The sequence below is a fragment of the Medicago sativa genome, chromosome 5, assembly GCF_051527215.1.
Source record: "Medicago sativa cultivar Bolivia chromosome 5, Bolivia_mono, whole genome shotgun sequence".
NCBI classification, from domain to species: domain Eukaryota; kingdom Viridiplantae; phylum Streptophyta; class Magnoliopsida; order Fabales; family Fabaceae; genus Medicago; species Medicago sativa.
Genome location: NC_140753.1, coordinates 70,439,457 through 70,458,504, shown reverse-complemented (window position 1 = coordinate 70,458,504; position 19,048 = coordinate 70,439,457). Strand labels below are relative to the sequence as shown.

Here is a 19,048-nt window from a genome sequence, read left to right as displayed (position 1 = left end):
GTCTCCGATATTTTTTCATCCCATTAGCTTTTGATTGTTATTTCATGTTCATGATTAGAAGATAGGGATGCATGCTTAAGTAGAGGTAGTCCCTGGTTTATCTATCTCACTGGTCACAATAAGGTGCGGAGCAAAATAACAAGTAAATTCAAGTATGACAAAAATATATTTTTAGTCCTTTATCTTTTATCAAAAATGTGTTTTGGTCCTTTATCTTATTTTTAACATGTTTTGGTCCTTTATCTCTTTGAAAAGATTCACAATTGTCGAATCCATACGTGAGAATGGTGTAAACTAAACCCAAGTGGCTTTTAGCTTGTCAATCGTGTTGCATCAATTTCATCTTCTTCAAAGATATCACAACAAATCATTCTCCTTCAAAGACACCACAACCAAATTTCCTTCAAACGCTTATGTTCTTGTTTTGTTGTCAAAATTCATTCACATTCACAATATTTCTACAAAATTATGTTGTTTTCCCCTCCACTATGTCGCATGAGTTTATGTTAATACCGTAATTGACATTTATTAAACTTATATGAACTTATGTTATGATTTATGACTAAAGGACTAAAACATGAATCTTTTGAAAAAGATAAATGATTAAAACGTGTTAAAATAAGATAAAGAACTAATATGCATATTTAGTAAAATATAAAGGACCAAAAATATTTAAGTCATATTTTAAATTTAATTAATATTATTCTTTCTAATTGGTTTTGCCCTTTTTCCTCATTGTTTGAATGTTCCATGGAAAATTGGACCTTTATGTTGATTGCTGCCTTCATAGTATGTTTCTTATGTTGAAGTTACCCTTTGTCTGATATTGTCTCTTGAAGCTATTTACTAACTATTAATATTAAATTTGGTTCAATTAAAAGATAAAATCAAATGATGAATTTTATTACTTTAGCAACGTAAATTTATAAATCTTGATATCACTTATAACGTGGCAACACTTATTAGGCCACATTTGAATATCTATGTCGGTATAAAAAAAAGTTTAAACTCGTTGTACCCAGACCAAGTTATCAGAAGCAATGCAAGAACTACTTTAAATGTAAATCAAATAGAAAATCAATCAAACCAGCCAAACTTTCCAATTGTAATTATTTATTCACTGCAGAGATATCATAGCAGAACAAAAGTATGTAAAATATCTTGGCAGTAACAAGAACATAAAATGCATTCTAAACAACCAAAATATCTTGGCAGACACTCCAGCTACAAGCAAAATTCATTCTCATGGAACAACCTCAACTTGAAAAGTTAAACGAAGCATCTTGCAACTCGCCGCAAAATAACATTATAGTCTTCATGTTCCTCACCAAAATCCTACAAGAAGTCAGCAGTCGAATAACAAAAAAAGTAAGGCACAACGATAACCAATTATTTGCTATAGGGTTAGAGCGATAAGGTCTTGAAATCAACTCTACTAACTAACAAAATAATAACGCAGTCTAATTATATACTAACAAGGATTTTAAAGCAAGTACGAAACATATGCAGTAACATAAATTCTAACATGTAATATGAGGAAGAGAAACTCACTTTCACTGGGTCGGAACCAAACTTTCAACATAATCCTTTGCCCACAACCACCATGTTCTATTAGTAATTCTAATTTTCTCACATTTATTCTCTCTGCAATTATAGATAAAGGCTTTGTAGTTTTCATCATTTGCAAATATCCATGTATCACCATCCGCAGACAGGTACAGCGGAAATAACTCCAACCTTGAACGTTTTCTTCTTGGATAGATATTCTGATAACTAAATTCAAATAACTTAATCCAAGACTCTTGAACTCCAAAATCCTTCATTTTCCATATAACAAAATGGGTTCCCTTGTAATCATGACAAAAACAAAGACAGTCCATCAAAACCACAAGCGTTGGCTGAACACTTGGCACCTCGGTAAAACCTTGAGGAAGCAACAGTTCAGTGTATGACTCCGTGGAGAGATCAAGTGAAACAATCACATATTGCTCAACAGTAATGCTACTAATATTGTACAAGCGATAATCATCACAAAAGTAATCGCGAATAGCCAACCAGCTAATCGTACCATTCAAATGCACACCATTGTTCTTATCACTATTAAACCAATAAAGTGGAATCACTGGAAAAGATTTGATATATCTCGGATATTGACTTCCCAAGCTGAAAATTTTCACCACACTTTTGGCATATGTTGCATTACCACGTTGCACTTCAACAACAGAGAACGCTACCAGCTTATAAGTTTCACTCAAACTATCATAACCTAAACAATAATCAAGATCATCAGGATAACAATCTAAAATAATTCTGTCGGATACCATCCTTGTAGCCGGGTTCCAAAAATAGACACTACCATTATTTCTTCGCCCATGTGAATTACACGAACCATTATTTCTACCATTATTTGTTTCGCTCAAGCATAACAATCCATTACACGAACCAACGACCCACAATTTTTTATGATGAAAATCATTGTCGTTTAATTGATAGTAAGCATCGGTGTGAAGAGTAGTACCCTCTTCTTTTTCGGAGAAGTTATCTTTTGAGAAGTGAAGGTGGGTGTATTTGTTTTGAAGTAAGCGAGAAATTGGGAGAGTTATGAGACTGAGCGAATGGCGAGATTTTTTCTTGTGTCGCCACATGAGTGCGAGATTAGGGTTTTGTGCTGAATTTTTTAGATGTTTTTGAATGAAGTGACTATTGGATATGAGAGTTTTGAAAAATTTGTTGACGCATTTGAATTGCATGAGAGGTTTCACGGGGAGAAGGGAGAGTATTTCCGCAATCAATTCTTTGGGGAGGAACAACGTTGCCCTCGCCACCATAGCTTGCCGTTCAAGTTAAACCCTAGCTAGCCAGCCACCGTTCCAAATTTTGAAAGAAGTGATTTTAATTGACTTCTGTCCCAATCAGATACTTGTTCAAATGTGGAAAAATAACAACCTAAACTAAAATTACGCCTTTTATTGGAAAAATAACAACCTAAACTAAAATTACGCCCTTTATTTTAAACTCAAATATATCAATAGTCTTTTTTTTTTTGTGTGGTGTCCGGCATTCGAGCAGACCTTGTATATAATATGCATTATCCCTACCAACCAACTGAGCTAAGCTCACGAGGATAATTTAGTCATTTTTTCAAATATTATACAACAATTTCAAATATTCCTTCAGAAGAAACATTCCCCTAAAAAAATAACAATTTTGAAGAATTTATGTACTGTACAACAAATTTGAAGATTTAATGATGTAAATGCATATCTATGGACGCGGATATTATGATATTTATTTCTGCCTCGTTCGATAGATATGATATCCATGCCTCTCCATATTCGTGCGGATATTCATTATGTGGGTAATTCATAGATTTTCAAGTCTCTACAGATATCCACAGTTCTTAAAAATATTTTTGGTAATTTTTTTATAATTATCGAAAATTTTAGATGTCTGTGACGGATTTTATCCGCGGATATGCACGTATGTATGCACGGGTGCTGGATCTTTTTGTTGTCCCTAGTTTTGATGCGGCAAAAATTATTTAAGTTAGGGAAATGTTGATGCACAAGTTAATAAACCAAATATAGTAATATTTTATAAGAATTTATACATTGAATTTAATTTATAAATTTGTAATAAATTGAATGCATAAATATTAAGAGAATATTTTTAGAGACCCCTTACATTAATATATTCTATGTATTATATTAGTTTTGATGGATGTTAACTAAAAAACGACGAACTAAATTAATTGATATTCTTTAAATTAAGTCACAAATATGTTGTTTTATAAATTTGAGGCACTAGCTAAAACGACCCTTGGACATTTTAAGAAGGAAAATGTCTATTTACTAGTTGACATGGTAACAGTGATGGAGCCGGGAAATAAAATATGGGAAATGTTAACTAGTGTCCCGGGGCATTAGTTAAGCACCCAAAGTAGTAATATTTTATAAAAGTTTGTGTATTTGTTGTATTGGAAATTGAAATCTTTACTTTTCTTAAAGAATAATTTCTTCATTAAGAATGTTTAAAGAGTGCCCGGGGCACTCGTTAACAACACTCATAAAATATATGGAGACCATGAACAAAACCTCAATATTTCTATAAATACATTTTGCATGCCACATAATGAAACAATAGTTTGACATAGCAGTAGTTTGATGGTTTAGTACAAAAAAATACTCGAAATTGTCATTCTACCATCGATTCTGTCGAAATCTCAAGTTTGTGTCATCTATAACTTGTACATCTCTCGCACATGTATTATCTGTTTCAAGCATAACCTGATTTTGAGAATAAAGATAAATGTGTTACCATAGATTAAGTATTACAATTGTACATCTTATATTGACCAATGATTTGATGAAGGAAGAATTACAACTGTGAATGAAAATTTAATAATCCAAAAGCTCATTTGAGAAAGGAAAAGGATAATTTACATCACTCGGTTCTTCATTTGCACGTTTAGGTACATCAAGATTCTTCTCAACTACCTGAACCCAACAGTTCTTCTTTCTTACACTATCTAAAAAAGGCCTAAGTAGATTCGAGGAAATATCTTCACTTTCATTGAGTATTGCAGTCATTACTATATCCATCGATTGAGTTAGAAGTGAATGAAAAATTAGACATGGAAAAAGAAAGAAAAATCAATCTACTTTTTTTTAGTATAAAAAATGAAAGATTTTGTTAGAAAGTAGTTCACCTTCATACACACTATAAAACAGAATACTCTTTTATTCAAAAGATTCAGTGAAGTTGTTTTTAGTTCTATTGAGACCAAAGTTTATCCAAGGGGTAGCTTGACAGGAAAATAACAAGGTGGACTGAATTTCCGTGACATTGAAGGCTTTAATCTTGCCATGTTAGGTAAACGAGGATGAAAACTTACCACAAATCGTAACTCCCTTCTCACACAGGTCCTCAAAGCTAAATACTTTTCCAAGTGGGGTTTCTTGGATGCGAATCTAGGTCATAGTGCAAGCTTTACTTTGAAGAGTATTCTGTTAGTTTCCCTTGGTTATAGATGGCACATTGGCACGGGTAATCAAATTAATGTTTGGACTGATCTCCAATCAAACATTGTGTCCCTGCGAGATATAACGCATACTCACTCTCAATTGCAGGTCTAAAAGTCTCCCATTTGTTTGATCCACTTACCAATTCATGGATGTATGATCTTGTCAATTTTATCCTTAACCAAAATGATGTTGATGCGGTACTTCAGATGTCCCTCAACTCCCGTTCTGATACTGACAGCATAATTTGGACTAATACTCAGTTAAGACTTAAGACAGCCTACAACATGAAGCAAATTATGTTAGAAAGCAACTCCTTGGCTCTTGAAGGTGTTTCGAGGTTTATATGGGAGCTCAATGTTCCTCCAAAAGTAAAAAATTTTAACTTGAGAGCAGTAAGAAATGTTTCATAGATAGCTCAGGCAGCTTCATACAAGCGCAGACCTCGTACCATGACTCTTTACCACCACCTCCAGAAGCAGAAGCTGCAGCTATACTTACAGCCCTCCAACTAATCATACTTAGCATTTTGACTGTGATTTTTGAATCCGACAATCAAATAGTGGTGAATGCAATACATTCAAGACTTACAAAAATGAGCTGGGAGTATTATCAACCAATGTAGGGAATTGTTATCTCTTCATGCAAATTATAAGCTATTAAAGTAAAGAGACAAGTAAATAGGAACAAAATACAATCATTTGTTTGAGCTTCAATGTGTTTTGCCATCCCTTAAAGTAAAGAGAAACATGTATGTACAGGACACTTGCAATAGGAACCAAATACAATCATTTCAAAATTTTGAGGAATCTAAACTGAAAAATTACAGAAACCAAATACAATCATTTCAAAATTTTGAGGAATCTAAACTGAAAAATTGCAGAAACCAAATATATATTTCACAAAAGAACAAAAACCATTTACCCTTATCTTATAACAGTTTTTTTATTGGTTATGTATTCATTGAAAATAAGTAAAGTTTCGATTAAAATGTTTCAATTCTACTTCCACAACTCCCAAAATAGTACAACAACAAATTTAGCAAATAAATCAAATATGTCATAAGTTACTCAAGAAGACATTGGATATACCCAAGTGTGCGACATTGATTCTGAAGGGAAAATTGTATAAGGACCAGAAGTGACATGTTACAGACTACATATATTGGATCAAAATTTATGGATTAAATTCACATGACATGTGCGCATATTCCATCTCTAGAATGAAGAACACACTAAGACTTTTGCTTCTTAGATTTCTTTTTTGATGGTTGTTCTGATGACCCCATAATGTATGTCTCAGCATTTATATTTTCTTCAGATTTGCGCTTGCCAAACTTCCTAGCTTTTTCCTGTGGAGGAACCAGTTTGGATTCAAGTGAGATAATTGTCCATTGAAGATAAACTACTAGAGTTTGGCAAAGAAAACTTGCAATAACAGAATAAGAAAAATTGTCATGCTAAATGAAAATTCCAATAGAATCTCTTACCTTTAAGGACATTGCCATTTCAGCTACATTATTACTAGCATCCTCAGAGTTACCCACTAAATTTGCAGGTTCCTAAAGAGTGCAAATAGAAGTTCGATAAAATACCATGAAGAAAATTATAAAGCAGTATGAATGACATAGATTTGTGGAAATGTAAAAAAAAAAAAAACAGCGCAAGACCTTGGGTGGGACAAAGGACTCGTCTCGTTTTCTTTTGTTTTCAGCAGTTTTTACTGCCTGCTGCGCCTGCCTCTCTTGCCATTTCTTTGCCGATTTCTTTTTGTCACTCAAAAAGTACTCCCCAGTTTCTAATTGTATATCAACCTGAAATATCACATAAATGACCAAGCACGCCTTAGAATTTAATTCACAAGTAAACAGAAAATATCTGATAGAAGAGGGAACTCTCTAGTCTAAGTTACATAATGGAAACAATCCAATATGGAAGGAGAAATCTGTTGTCTCACCTTGCTAGGCTGTTGAGGAGGAGGGAAAGGAGTATACGGCTTCTTTGGTTTAGCGTTAACCTTCTTTTGCTTTACATTTTTCCTGGAAAAAGAAGTGAGGCATCAACAAAACTGATGCAGAGGATGCATGCTCTGTATATACAAATTATGAAATAATTAAAGCCATACTTGTTAAACTTTGGGAGAAACCTATCCCAGTTCTCTTGGGCAAGTGCGGGATCTTTTTCAAGTTCCTTCTTCATCATAAGAATCTGACAATGTGAAAATAAATAAGATATTTTCTACACCTGAAATCTATACTATAAAATAAGCTGGAGAAAATTCAATTTTATAAACCTTGATGTTGTAGACAGGGTGCATTTTATTCAGCATGCATTCCTCAACAATCCTTCTAACTTGTTTCAAACCTTTGTATGAACCCATTACAGAAACCGTGTTTCCCTGTGAAATTACAAGCAAAATTAGATTCTGGACTCAGCCCAAATCTTTGTGCAAGTAAATGTCCAGCCTTTAGAAACTGAGGCAACAATTAATATTACCTGGACGAGAATGTAACAACCTGTGAGTATTTCAAGAGCCTGCACCATTGTAGTTGGAGAAAAGTGAGTTACAAAGCTATGCAGTACCAACTTATAATAAATAAAATAAAAAACAATCCCAGTGCTAAAAAAACGAATCTACACACAATATACCTTCAAGGTGGAAGAATTGGGACCCACAAGATGTTGCCTTCTTTTTACAAATCGTTCCTGCATTCAAATATCAATGGAAGCTTCCTACCATCAGGCTAATTTCTTTGAAACGTTTCTATTTTGAAAACTATCAGGCTATATACAATGTCTAATGAGCAAGAATGCTGAATAAAAAGGCCAAAGAGTTTATTGGAGCATGGAAGGAAAAACCTCTGGGGTTATATGGTTCTTTTTGGGAATTTCAGTTCTTTATCAAACAAGGTGTCCTAAAAGTGTTTAGTGAATTTCACTGCAAACAAAATTAATTGAATTAACTAACTAATAAATTCTACTCTTATTAATTTGGTGCCTCAGAAGGATAGATCGCTAAAGTTGAATAATTATTGCTCCAGCAGTCTGGTTAACATGTGTAAATCCTAATATTGTTTTCATGGTAGTCAATCGTGAACAGAAGCATTGCAGCGTTATTGTACTGCAGCCAGTGACTACTACATGATTTCCTTCATTGCAACTGCCATTGCAGCAAATCACGGTTGCGATGGCTAACAGGGGTAAACACCTGATTATTCATACAAAGACAGATAACCTGACCTGTTTTGGATTTGACCCTAGATGCACATATTCTAAGTCCAATTTTACCAAACTGTTTTCCAATTTGATAACTGGACAACAAACATACCCAACACTTGGGATTAAGAATCAAACCAAATAAGAATCTAACATAGGCATCAATATTCTGAGATTAAAACAAAACAAAGAAAACCACAGAGGAAGGGAGGACAGGAGAACATCATAACAGTAAGAACCAGCAAAAACAATATGCAGATTGCAGAGTAGCAAAAAACAATTTGCATAACAAACCCCACAAGTAAAAAAGAGTCAACTAAAATAAGAGAGGCAGCTAATTGAAGTTACCTTGTTGCGAACCAACCCACTAATTTTAATGATGTCGCATTGCATTTCATCATCAAGTACTTTTATTGCCTGAGAAACACAATCAACAGACAAACACCTAAATCAACCAACATTAATAAAATAACAACACTAAAATTTAAGTCACCCATATAAATACTTGGACATGGTTAAAATATTTTTTTTAACTCTTATAAAATAATCTCTCATTAAATTTAGCCCAGGCAAAAATATGTTTTATAATTCATCAATTTGAGTCTTGAAGTCAACAATTAAAGAACTAACATCTACAGCTACATTTAGTCCCGATGTCAACAAATTAGAGTCTAAACATTAACGAAGGACTATATTAGGTAAGATGATATTTTGTAGAGACTAAGACCCAGTTTGATTCCCGGAAAAAAAATTACATGTTTGAATAAACAGCTTGATTAAGCACATATAACATAAGCTCTCATCATATAGGCTTACGCATAAACTATTTCTATCACAAAAGATAAACTAAAATCAAGTTATTTTCAAAAGTTACCCTACAATGTTTATTGAAATAAGCTGAAAACAACTTATGGATATTTCATAACTCATAAGCTGTTTTTATAAGCTCTCCCAAACAGTATGCTAGTAGATAACCTCAAATAAGTCAACCCAAACAAACCCTAAAATGATACTTAATTGTATAACTTATAATATACTACAACTAAAAGTATAATAAGAATAACCTGTGGAGCAGGAACACTTCGAGAAAGAAGTCTGATAAGATCCCTAGCTTTAACAATAATATAAGGATCCTTAGTTTTTCTGGTTGTTGAAACTGTCATTGAACCCTCAACCTGTTAATTGTGAAAAAAAATAAACAAAGAAAACATTAACAATGAGTAAAAATTAATCAATTAGAGATTCGAAAAAGCGCGTCAAGTAAAATATCAATAGCATACATACCAAGTTGAGTTCAGCAGAGATACCGAATTCTTTGAGGGAGGATTTAACAAGTGGCCAAGCTTCTTGAAGATATTTTTCACGATATTGAGGAAACAGGGTGGAGAAGGAACTGACTTCAAGCATTCCACTTTCGTTCCATGATGGATCGAATTTCTCAACCTTCCAGTGGTCGATGTTAGGATCGTCATCCCATGGTTTTGGTTTATCGTGCTTCCCTTTCTTCTTCCCTTTCATTACTTCGTTTGATACATCATTCTCGTCCATAGCTGTTTCTGTACCTGCTGATAAAGTTAAGCATTGGTTAGCCTGTGCGGTGGATTAGGCACCAAAGTACATTCAATGCTGCATTATGCAGGTACATTGAAAACTGAACGAAACCATAAGGCATAAGCTAGATACCAAATCTATACCCCTGTCTAGAACGCAATTATTCTGTTTGATCCAACATCAAAACATAAGGCAGTATAGTAGTCCTGAAATGCAGTATAGTAGTACTGAAATTACGCACACGTCCACTTTTCTAAATGACAAGTTTTATAATTCTTTCTTAAAATCAAGTACAACCAAAAGTTCAACACATGATCCATTGATTAAAAGGGCAGGATCCGGGAAGGGGTCCCATGCTATTGGTGTATTGTATGTAGCCTTACCTTGTTCTTTACACAAGAGGTTGTTTCAAGGATTTGAACCCGTGACTTTTCAGTCACATGACAACAACTTTACCGATTCGCCAAGGCTCCCCATAGTAGTATAAAAATAAAAATAAAATCAAACACATACTTGACACACACATCCAAAAATAACAGAGACATTACAGAGGACATCAATTTGTAGCACGTTTATCACAGTCACAGAGCATCATATGTAGCACAAACTGCACAATAAGAACGCATGCATCATTCTTTGTTTGCACAAAAGATTGACAACTTACTACTAGTTTATGCTATGATTAAGCTTGTTCAAATCTACTCAATCAAAAGTTGATACAGTGAGAGATAGAACTGAGTGTGATAGCACATCTACGAAGTTTTGAGACCTTAAACCGAATAAGATGGACAACAAAAGAAATGTTGTCAGTCATGGATGGCGGAAAATGGCAGATTGTTAAAACTCCGATATGCAATTGTGTTATAGCGCTACTATAGCACAGCTATTTGTTAACATTTTGTACTAAATAGTGTGTTGTCTAAATTCTGCTTCGCTATAGCGGTATAGCACCCACCACTATAGCTGCTATTTAACAACACCGACCAAAATTAATCTTTTAAGTCTTCTAAATTTCTACAATACTAACACCGTAATTGTTCCCTTCATCAATAACACATGGGGACACGGTTACAATTAAATCAAGACCATAGTTGCCAATCCCGGATAACGGAGGGAAGCTCGGAACAGATGCTATTTGATATATGCAGGAATTATTATACAGTTAATACAAATAAGCGTATAACTGCTGAAAAATAAAATAAAAAATTACTCAAATTTCAAGGAAACAAACAAGTTAAGCCTCTAAAGCTTGAAGTACCTAAACACTAAAAGTTTAAGCATCATAAAAATCGAATTTTTCATCTTCACTTCCACTTGTAGTTGGAAATGTTATCCAATGAATGATTATGAAGAGGAATCGTCAATGAAAGAAACGAAGGGTGAGAAGAAAGGTAGCGAAAATACCTTGGTTGAGTACCGAGCTGAGTTGTTCGACGGTGAAAATGACCGGTGATGGTGGTCGGCACTCGTAAGGAAGACGGTGGTTTCGCAAAATGTGAGGAGAGAAGAACTAGGGTTCAGTCTTCAACTGGAAATCAAATATTACATGGGCCATCAAATTCCTAGCCCATATGGCCCAAATCTACAAAATTAAAAGCTATTACTTTCCCACCCTATCCATTTCTCGCTAGCACTATTTTTTACGGTGTTCGGATTTTAAAATCTGGTTAAAAACGATTTTTTTTCACCCATTAAATATGAGGAAAACTCATTTCGAATTATAGAATCCAAAAAACTCATGGACATTTTCATAATAAAAATAGGACACACGAGAAATGTGTAGGATGGAAAAAGTAATAGCCAAAATTAAAAGCAATTGTTTTTCCAATACTCCGTTCTTCTCGCGTGTCCTATAAAATTCCATAAATATTTTTGGGATTTTAGATTATATAATCTCAAATGAAGTTTTCCTCTATTTTTTTATGGAAAACATGAATTTTTCACTAAGTCGATTATATAAAATCTGAAATAATTGTTTTTTCGGATAATAAAATCATGGGAAATTAAACTACATAGTGGATTCTTATACACCCTCTTTTGCAAAAAAAAAAAAAAAATTAGAAAAACATATTCTGATTAATTAATATAAATTGTATCATCACAAAGATTGAATTTGTTTTATGACGTAGATAGTTTATTTTCGGTCATTGTTGGTTGTTCGAGTTGTATCTTAGGCGAAAATATGGTTTTCATACTACTTCGTCGGATTACTGCGAAATTTGGCACAAAAAAAAAGGAACAATAACCCTTTAGATCCATTTTATTTTACTTTTTTATTTTCCATATTCTCATAAAAATTTGAAAAAAAGTTCATTACCTTTATTTGATTTTTTGAATTTTTTATGATAATTTATAACTTTTTTTCATTTTATTTGACAGGTCTTATGTAACACCCCGTTCTCCCAACAACGAAATATTAATTATTATAATCAGAGTAATCACACAACGAAGTGTCACACTACTTTTCAAAAATTCATAAATAGAAAATATCTATTTATTTAAGGCCAACATAAAGAATCTTAATAAACTGCAGCGGAATAATTCTTTAAAAATATAATTTCAACCAAAATTCAACATCAATGAAAATCTTGGCACAAAGGCCCCAACATAATTCAACTTTATTTTCAACAACGATAAACTCTAATAGCAAGTTTTTTCCAAAATATGTGATACATAAAAGAAATGAGAAGACATTCGCAACGATTTCCCCATCCTAGTATGTATCAGTGCCCTAGACACTTGAGCCGACCAAACCTACAAGTCATCAGTACCTGCACATTACCCACGGTCGAGGCAACATATACGCAGAAGGGGTGAGAAACTTATCCAATAATAATAATATATAATTCATCAAATTAATGAAAACAACAAAGCATATCACAACAGGCATCATTAATAATGTATTTAAATAAACACATAAGCAACGACATAATTATTTTCAGCAACAAGGTACAGCAACAACAACAACAACGTTATCCACAACGACACCGACAACTCGACAATGCGACAACGACAACAACTCGACAATGCTACAACGACAACAACTCGACAATGCTACAACGACAACAACAACTAATGCATCATGCAGGTGGTACCAATCTACGCGCGTTGAATGCTAAGCATTCCAGGGCATAAGCCCCCAACGATTTGGATGGTTAAAGCATCCCAGGGTATAAGCCCCCAACAGGTGAATGATAACATTCCAGGGCATAAGCCCCCAACAATTTGAATGATGAACATTCCAGGGCATAAGCCCCCAACAGAACATGAGTATGCATATGGACTCGACTTGTGTATATCAACATACAACTTCAACAACGACTACAACAACAACATATGTGCCTACAACAATTATGACACGCTCCTCAACTTTGACATTAGACGTTACAACAACGTCAACAACGGGAATCAACAACATAACATATATTTATAAATCAATTACATTCATCTCAAAGTCTAAAACATCCCCCAAAAGCAATTAAGTTTTGATCAATAGGACATAAGCCAAATACCCATAAAACACCTCAACTAAATCCCTAACACTTAAGTTTGAAGTTGGGAAACCAACCATAAGTTTTTAGACTAACTTGGGATTAGTTTTGCTAAGTTTTCTTAAAGTTTTCTAAAGACCCACTTTGACTATTTTTATCATAACTCAAAATCTACAAATCTTTTCCACTCCAAACCAAGGCCATTAGAAAGCTAACTCAATTATCTACAACTTTTATGTTTACACCGAAAGCTAATTCAAAACAGAAACGGGTGAAAAAGACGCAAGAACGCGAAACAGGGAATGCTGTCAAATCGGAGTACGATTTGGAAAATCGGAGTACGATTTTCTGGGTCAAAATTTGCATTTTCATTCGTAAATAATCGGAGCACGATTTGGCACAGGCTGTTACGATTTTTGCACCATTTTTCACCCCAAAACCCAATTTTTGATCCCCTAATCACCCAAAATGAATTAGAAACATATTTACAGGTTTATTAGACAACATAGGGGATAAAACAACATATAATCATGCAATTCAACAACAAGTTTCATCATAGTTCATCATCTAACATAACTTCTCAAACCCTAAAAACCAATAACAACAAATTCATCAATTTTCAAATTATATATTATGATTATTGAAAGGAATCCCACCCTTACCTTAGTTTAGGTGAATCAAAAGCTTACAGAATTGTTCCTCCTCTTCTCTTTGCCTCTTCTAGGTTTTCTCTTCTTCTCCCAAAACTTATGTTTTTCTTTTGTACGTGAAAAATGTTTCTGACTCCTCTCTATTCTATTTCCCAATAAACATAACTTCTCCTTTATTTTTCTTAGCTCCCTTAAACTCACATAATTACTAATTAACTCCCATTAACCAAAATATTAATATTTTACTCCTATTTTTATTTCTCCTAATGTTTCCACAAATAATAAAGCCATACTCATTTAAATAATATACAACTCCCTAAATCATATAATAAAATAGCATCACACCATATATCACATAAAATCACCAAAAACACATATTTCACATAAAATCATATATTTAACAGATAAAGTCATATAAAAATATTCACACATCTATTAAAAGTAATAGAATAAAAATGGGGCGTTACAACTCTCCCCAACTTATAGAATTTCGTCCTCGAAATATTACCTCAAGCAAACAACTCAGGATATGACTCCTGCATCTTACTCTCCAACTCCCAAGTAAGACTTTCACCAGTTGCTCCTCCCCAAACAACCCTCACTAGAGGTATATCTTTGCCTCTCAACGTCTTCACCTTACGATCATCAATCCTCAAAGGTAAAGTTTCCACCGTAAGATTGTCCCTAACTTGCACATCATTTCTAGGAATAACATGTGAAGGGTCCGCTACATACTTCCGAAGTTGCGACACATGAAACACATCATGCAAGTTCGAAAGATGTGGTGGCAAACCAACTCTATAAGCCACCGTGCCAATTCTCTCAGATATTTGATAAGGACCAATAAACTTTGGAGTCAACTTCTTGGACTTCAATGCATGACCCACACCGGTCATAGGAGTGACTCTCAAGAACACATGGTCACCCTCTTGAAACTCAAGGTCCTTCCTACGCTTGTCATGATAACTTTTCTGTCGACTCTGCGACGCTTTCATATGCTCTCTTATCATCTTGACCTTCTCCGTAGTCTGCTGAACTATTTCAGGTCCCAACACAATACTTTCACCCGACTCAAACCAACATAAAGGAGTTCTACATCTTCGACCATATAAAGGATCGAAAGGTGTCATACCAATACTCGAATGGTAACTATTGTTGTACGTGAACTCTATCAATGGTAGGTGACTGTCCCAAGCTCCACCTTGCTCAAGTACACACACCCTCAACAAATCTTCTAATGATTGAACCGTCCTTTCCGACTGACCATCTGTTTGCGGATGATAAGCTGAACTCAACTTCAGCTGAGAGCCCAAAGCTTCTTGCAAGCTCTTCCAAAATCTCGAAGCGAACCTCGGATCTCTATCTGACACAATACTCGACGGGACACCATGCAACTTCACAATATTATGAATATAAATCTCCGCCAACTGAGCTACCGAATAAGTGATATTAATTGGAATAAAGTGTGCCGACTTCGTCAATCTATCGACAACAACCCAAATGGCATCATGCCCTCTTTGAGTGTTTGATAAACTCGTCACAAAGTCCATGGAGATGCTATCCCATTTCCATTCCGGCACATCTAAAGGCGTCAACAAACCAGCAGGCTTCTGATGTTCAACTTTCGATTTCTGACAAGTCAAACAAGCATATACAAATTGTGCGACATCTCGCTTCAACCCAGACCACCAAAACAGTTTCTTCAAGTCGTGGTACATCTTTGTAGCTCCCGGATGGATACTCAAGTTGCTTTTGTGACTTTCTTCTAAAATCAACTTTTTCAATTCATTATTATCAGGAATACAAATCCTACCTCGGAATCTCAACACTCCTTGATCATCAACCTGAAAATCACCATCTGCATTCTGATTACTAGCACCTATCAAGTCTACAAATTTCACATCAACCTCCTGGACTTCTTTGATACTCTTCAAGAAATCATTATTAATTTTCAACATACCCAACTGCACACTCTGAGGTGCCAATTCACAAACAAGACTTAAGTCTCTAAACTGTTCCAGCAATTCAAATTCTTTCACCATCATAGCCGACATGTGCAACGTTTTGCTACTCAAGGCATCTGCAACCACATTAGCTTTACCCGGATGGTAACTTAAGCCAAAATCATAATCTTTCAACAACTCTAGCCACCTTCTCTGCCTCATGTTCAACTCTTTTTGATCAAATAAATATTTCAAACTCTTATGATCACTAAACACTTCAAATCTGGAACCGTACAAATAATGCCTCCAAATTTTCAACACAAAAACCACAGCAGCCAACTCTAAATCATGTGTAGGATAATTCTTCTCATGCATTCTCAATTGTCTCGAAGCATAAGCTACTACCTTGCCATCTTGCATAAGCACACCACCTAAGCCCAACTTGGACGCATCACAATATACCACAAAAGGTTTATCCGGCTCTGGTAAAATTAAAATTGGAGCCATTGTCAATCTTCGCTTCAACTCATTGAAATTATTCTCACACTGAGCATCCCACACAAAAGCTTTACCTTTACAGGTCAACTGAGTCAATGGAAGTGCCAACTTCGAAAATCCTTCGATAAATCTTCTGTAATAACCAGCCAAACCAAGAAAGCTTCTAATCTCTGTAACTGACTTAGGAGTCTCCCATTGTGATACCGCTTCAACCTTCGACGGGTCAACTGCAATACCACTACCAGAAATAATATGGCCAAGGAAACTTACTTCACTTAACCAGAACTCGCACTTTGACAACTTTGCATACAACTTCTTTTCTTTCAGCACCTGCAACACAATCTTCAGATGTTCTGCATGCTCTTCTTCAGTCTTAGAATAAATCAAGATATCATCAATAAATACAACAACAAACTTATCCAGAAAAGCATGAAAAATTCTGTTCATATATTCCATGAACACACCTAGAGCATTAGTGACACCGAAGGACATCACTTTATACTCATAATGGCCATACCGTGTCCTAAAGGCCGTCTTCTGCATATCTTCATCCTTCACCTTAATCTGATGGTAACCTGACCTCAAATCAATTTTACTAAACACGCGAGCACCCACTAATTGATCCATCAAGTCGTCAATTCTCGGAAGTGGATACCTGTTCTTTATCGTCACTTTATTAAGCTGACGGTAATCTATGCACAATCTCATGCTACCATCCTTCTTCTTCACCAACAATACCGGCGCTCCCCAAGGTGAGACACTCGGTCTTACAAACTTCTTATCAAGCAATTCTTTCAACTGCTTCTTCAATTCTGCCAACTCGGAGGCTGACATACGGTAAGGAGCCATCGACACAGGCTTCGTACCTGGTACAAGATCAATCGAAAATTCAACCTCCCTCTCTGGTGGCACATCTGGAATCTCATCAGGAAAAACTTCAGGAAATTCATTCACCACGGGCAATCTATCAATTATCGACTGACTTTCTACAGACAAATACGCCATCAAGGAAAACATTAAGTTTCCATCATGCTCTCACCGCTTCAGCTGCTTGGTAGATAAAAATTCTGCTCCACTCTCTTCTTCAGCAGAAGAAAAGTACACCGTCTTTCTAAAACCATTAATATGCACATGGTTGTATTCCAACCAGTTCATACCAAGGATCACATCCATACCCGTCAATGGCAAACATACAAGATCAACTTCAAAATCTCTACCATACATGGATATAGGGCAACTCTGACAAACAAACGATGTGGTTACTGAACCCTTAGCTGGAGTTTCAACAACCATTTCCACAGGCATACTTGACATAACTAAACCCAACTTATTTGCACAATCAACAGCAATGAAACAATGTGTAGCATCAGTATCAATAATAGCAATTAAAGGAGTACCATTAAAGAAACAAGTACCTCTGATAAGTCGATCTTCATTAGCCGTTTGTGTACCGGCCAATGCAAACACCTTCCCACTAGTCTGAGTCTTCTTAGGCTTCTTCCACTGAGAACTAAGATGACCCTCTTCATCACAATTAAAGCAAACCATGTCACCACGCTTGCACTCAGCCATGATATGCCCTTTCTTGCCACAACGATGACACTTCTTCTCATCCCGTTGAGTACATGCATTACTCTTGTGGCCTTTCTCACCACACTTGTAGCAAACTATCTCAGCTTGAACATCTCTTCCCTTGGGTCTCCTTTCCTCAGGCATCCTCTGTTTGCCCTTGTCAGCAGGGGCACTGTAAGGCTTCGGACGACTCTGCTGTCCCTTACCCCTACGGTCACTCATCACCTTGTAGTGAGCTTTGGTATCATCTTCATAGATTCTGCATCTGCTCACCAAGCAGAAAAGTCACGGATCTGCTGGTAACCAATGGCTCGCTTAATATCAGCACGCAAACCATTCTCAAACTTTATGCACTTAGAAAATTCAGCATTGTCTCCAGTATAGTGTGGATAGAACTGAGCCAACTCCACAAACTTGGCTGCATACTCTGTCACCGACATGTTTCCTTGCTTCAGCTCAAGGAACTCAATCTCTTTCCTTCCGCGAACATCCTCAGGGAAATATCTGTTTAGGAACTCCCTCCTAAACACAGCCCAAGTCACAACTGCATCACCTTGCTCTAATTCAGGTAAGAGACTCACCCACCAATCATCAGCTTCCTCAGCTAGCAAGTGCGTACCAAAACGTACCTTCTGGTCATCAGTACATTGCATAACCCTGAAAACTCTTTCAACTTCTTTGAGCCATGTCTGTGCTCCATCAGGGTCGTACCTTCCTTTGAAGGTAGGAGGATGATTCCTCAGAAAGGCCTCCAACATTCTTACGTCAGCATTAACACCAGCACCAACATTTTGTTGTTGTCCTATTGCTTGGGCTACAGCTTCCAACGCAGCAGCAACCACAACATCGTTTCTTTCAGCCATTCTATTTCTCTTGTAACAGATAATATTCGCAGCCTCCAGGTCTCTACTCTACATAACAACAAAAATCAGCACAACTAAGACAATATAAATTGTCAAACAACTCTACATGGCTCGACATGACTCTACTAATTGGCCGGACAGACCGACCTGCTCTGATACCAATTGTAACACCCCGTTCTCCCAACAACGTAATATTAATTATTATAATCAGAGTAATCACACAACGGAGTGTCACACTACTTTT

The 19,048-nt window shown here is 35.6% G+C and overlaps 2 protein-coding genes and 1 pseudogene across 4 annotated transcripts; all 3 read right to left on the bottom strand.

Annotated features, from left to right (window-relative positions):
- Positions 1-1,553: 1,553 nt before the first annotated feature.
- LOC146924517 (F-box/kelch-repeat protein At3g23880-like) lies at positions 1,554-2,828 on the bottom strand. The gene has a single exon (XM_085711870.1). It carries the CDS (start codon positions 2,826-2,828, stop codon positions 1,554-1,556), a length of 1,275 nt encoding a protein of 424 aa, XP_085567996.1.
- A 3,230-nt stretch (positions 2,829-6,058) lies between these two features.
- On the bottom strand, positions 6,059-11,284 carry LOC146924516 (RNA-binding KH domain-containing protein). 3 transcript variants are annotated; one of them, XM_085709529.1, is made up of 12 exons: positions 11,184-11,284; positions 9,521-9,792; positions 9,301-9,411; positions 8,585-8,653; positions 7,670-7,726; positions 7,517-7,555; positions 7,314-7,418; positions 7,146-7,228; positions 6,978-7,059; positions 6,691-6,834; positions 6,511-6,582; positions 6,059-6,372 (listed from the first exon to the last, which is right to left on the bottom strand). In XM_085709529.1, the coding sequence occupies exons 2-12, from the start codon at positions 9,782-9,784 to the stop codon at positions 6,256-6,258; spliced, it is 1,143 nt and encodes a 380-aa protein (XP_085565655.1). In that variant the 5' UTR covers positions 9,785-9,792; positions 11,184-11,284; the 3' UTR covers positions 6,059-6,255. The 3 variants fall into 3 exon arrangements, with proteins under 3 accessions (XP_085565655.1, XP_085565653.1, XP_085565654.1); XM_085709527.1 differs by having other exon boundaries at positions 9,521-9,801; positions 11,192-11,284; XM_085709528.1 differs by having other exon boundaries at positions 9,521-9,798; positions 11,192-11,284.
- LOC146924515 (uncharacterized) lies at positions 10,794-18,804 on the bottom strand (annotated as a pseudogene).
- Between the last annotated feature and the right edge of the window lie 244 nt (positions 18,805-19,048).

What these genes read in the sequence shown, in the direction of transcription:
- LOC146924516 (XM_085709529.1), bottom strand. Translation starts at nt 9,784, where the DNA reads ATGGACGAGAATGATGTATCAAACGAAGTAATGAAAGGGAAGAAGAAA. An exon ending in GTTGTTACATTCTCGTCCAG is followed by an intron (nt 7,419 to 7,516) that starts GTAATATTAATT and finishes GTAATTTCACAG; the next exon opens with GGAAACACGGTTTCTGTAAT. An exon ending in AAATGGCAATGTCCTTAAAG is followed by an intron (nt 6,373 to 6,510) that starts GTAAGAGATTCT and finishes GTTCCTCCACAG; the next exon opens with GAAAAAGCTAGGAAGTTTGG.
- LOC146924517 (XM_085711870.1), bottom strand. Translation starts at nt 2,828, where the DNA reads ATGGTGGCGAGGGCAACGTTGTTCCTCCCCAAAGAATTGATTGCGGAA.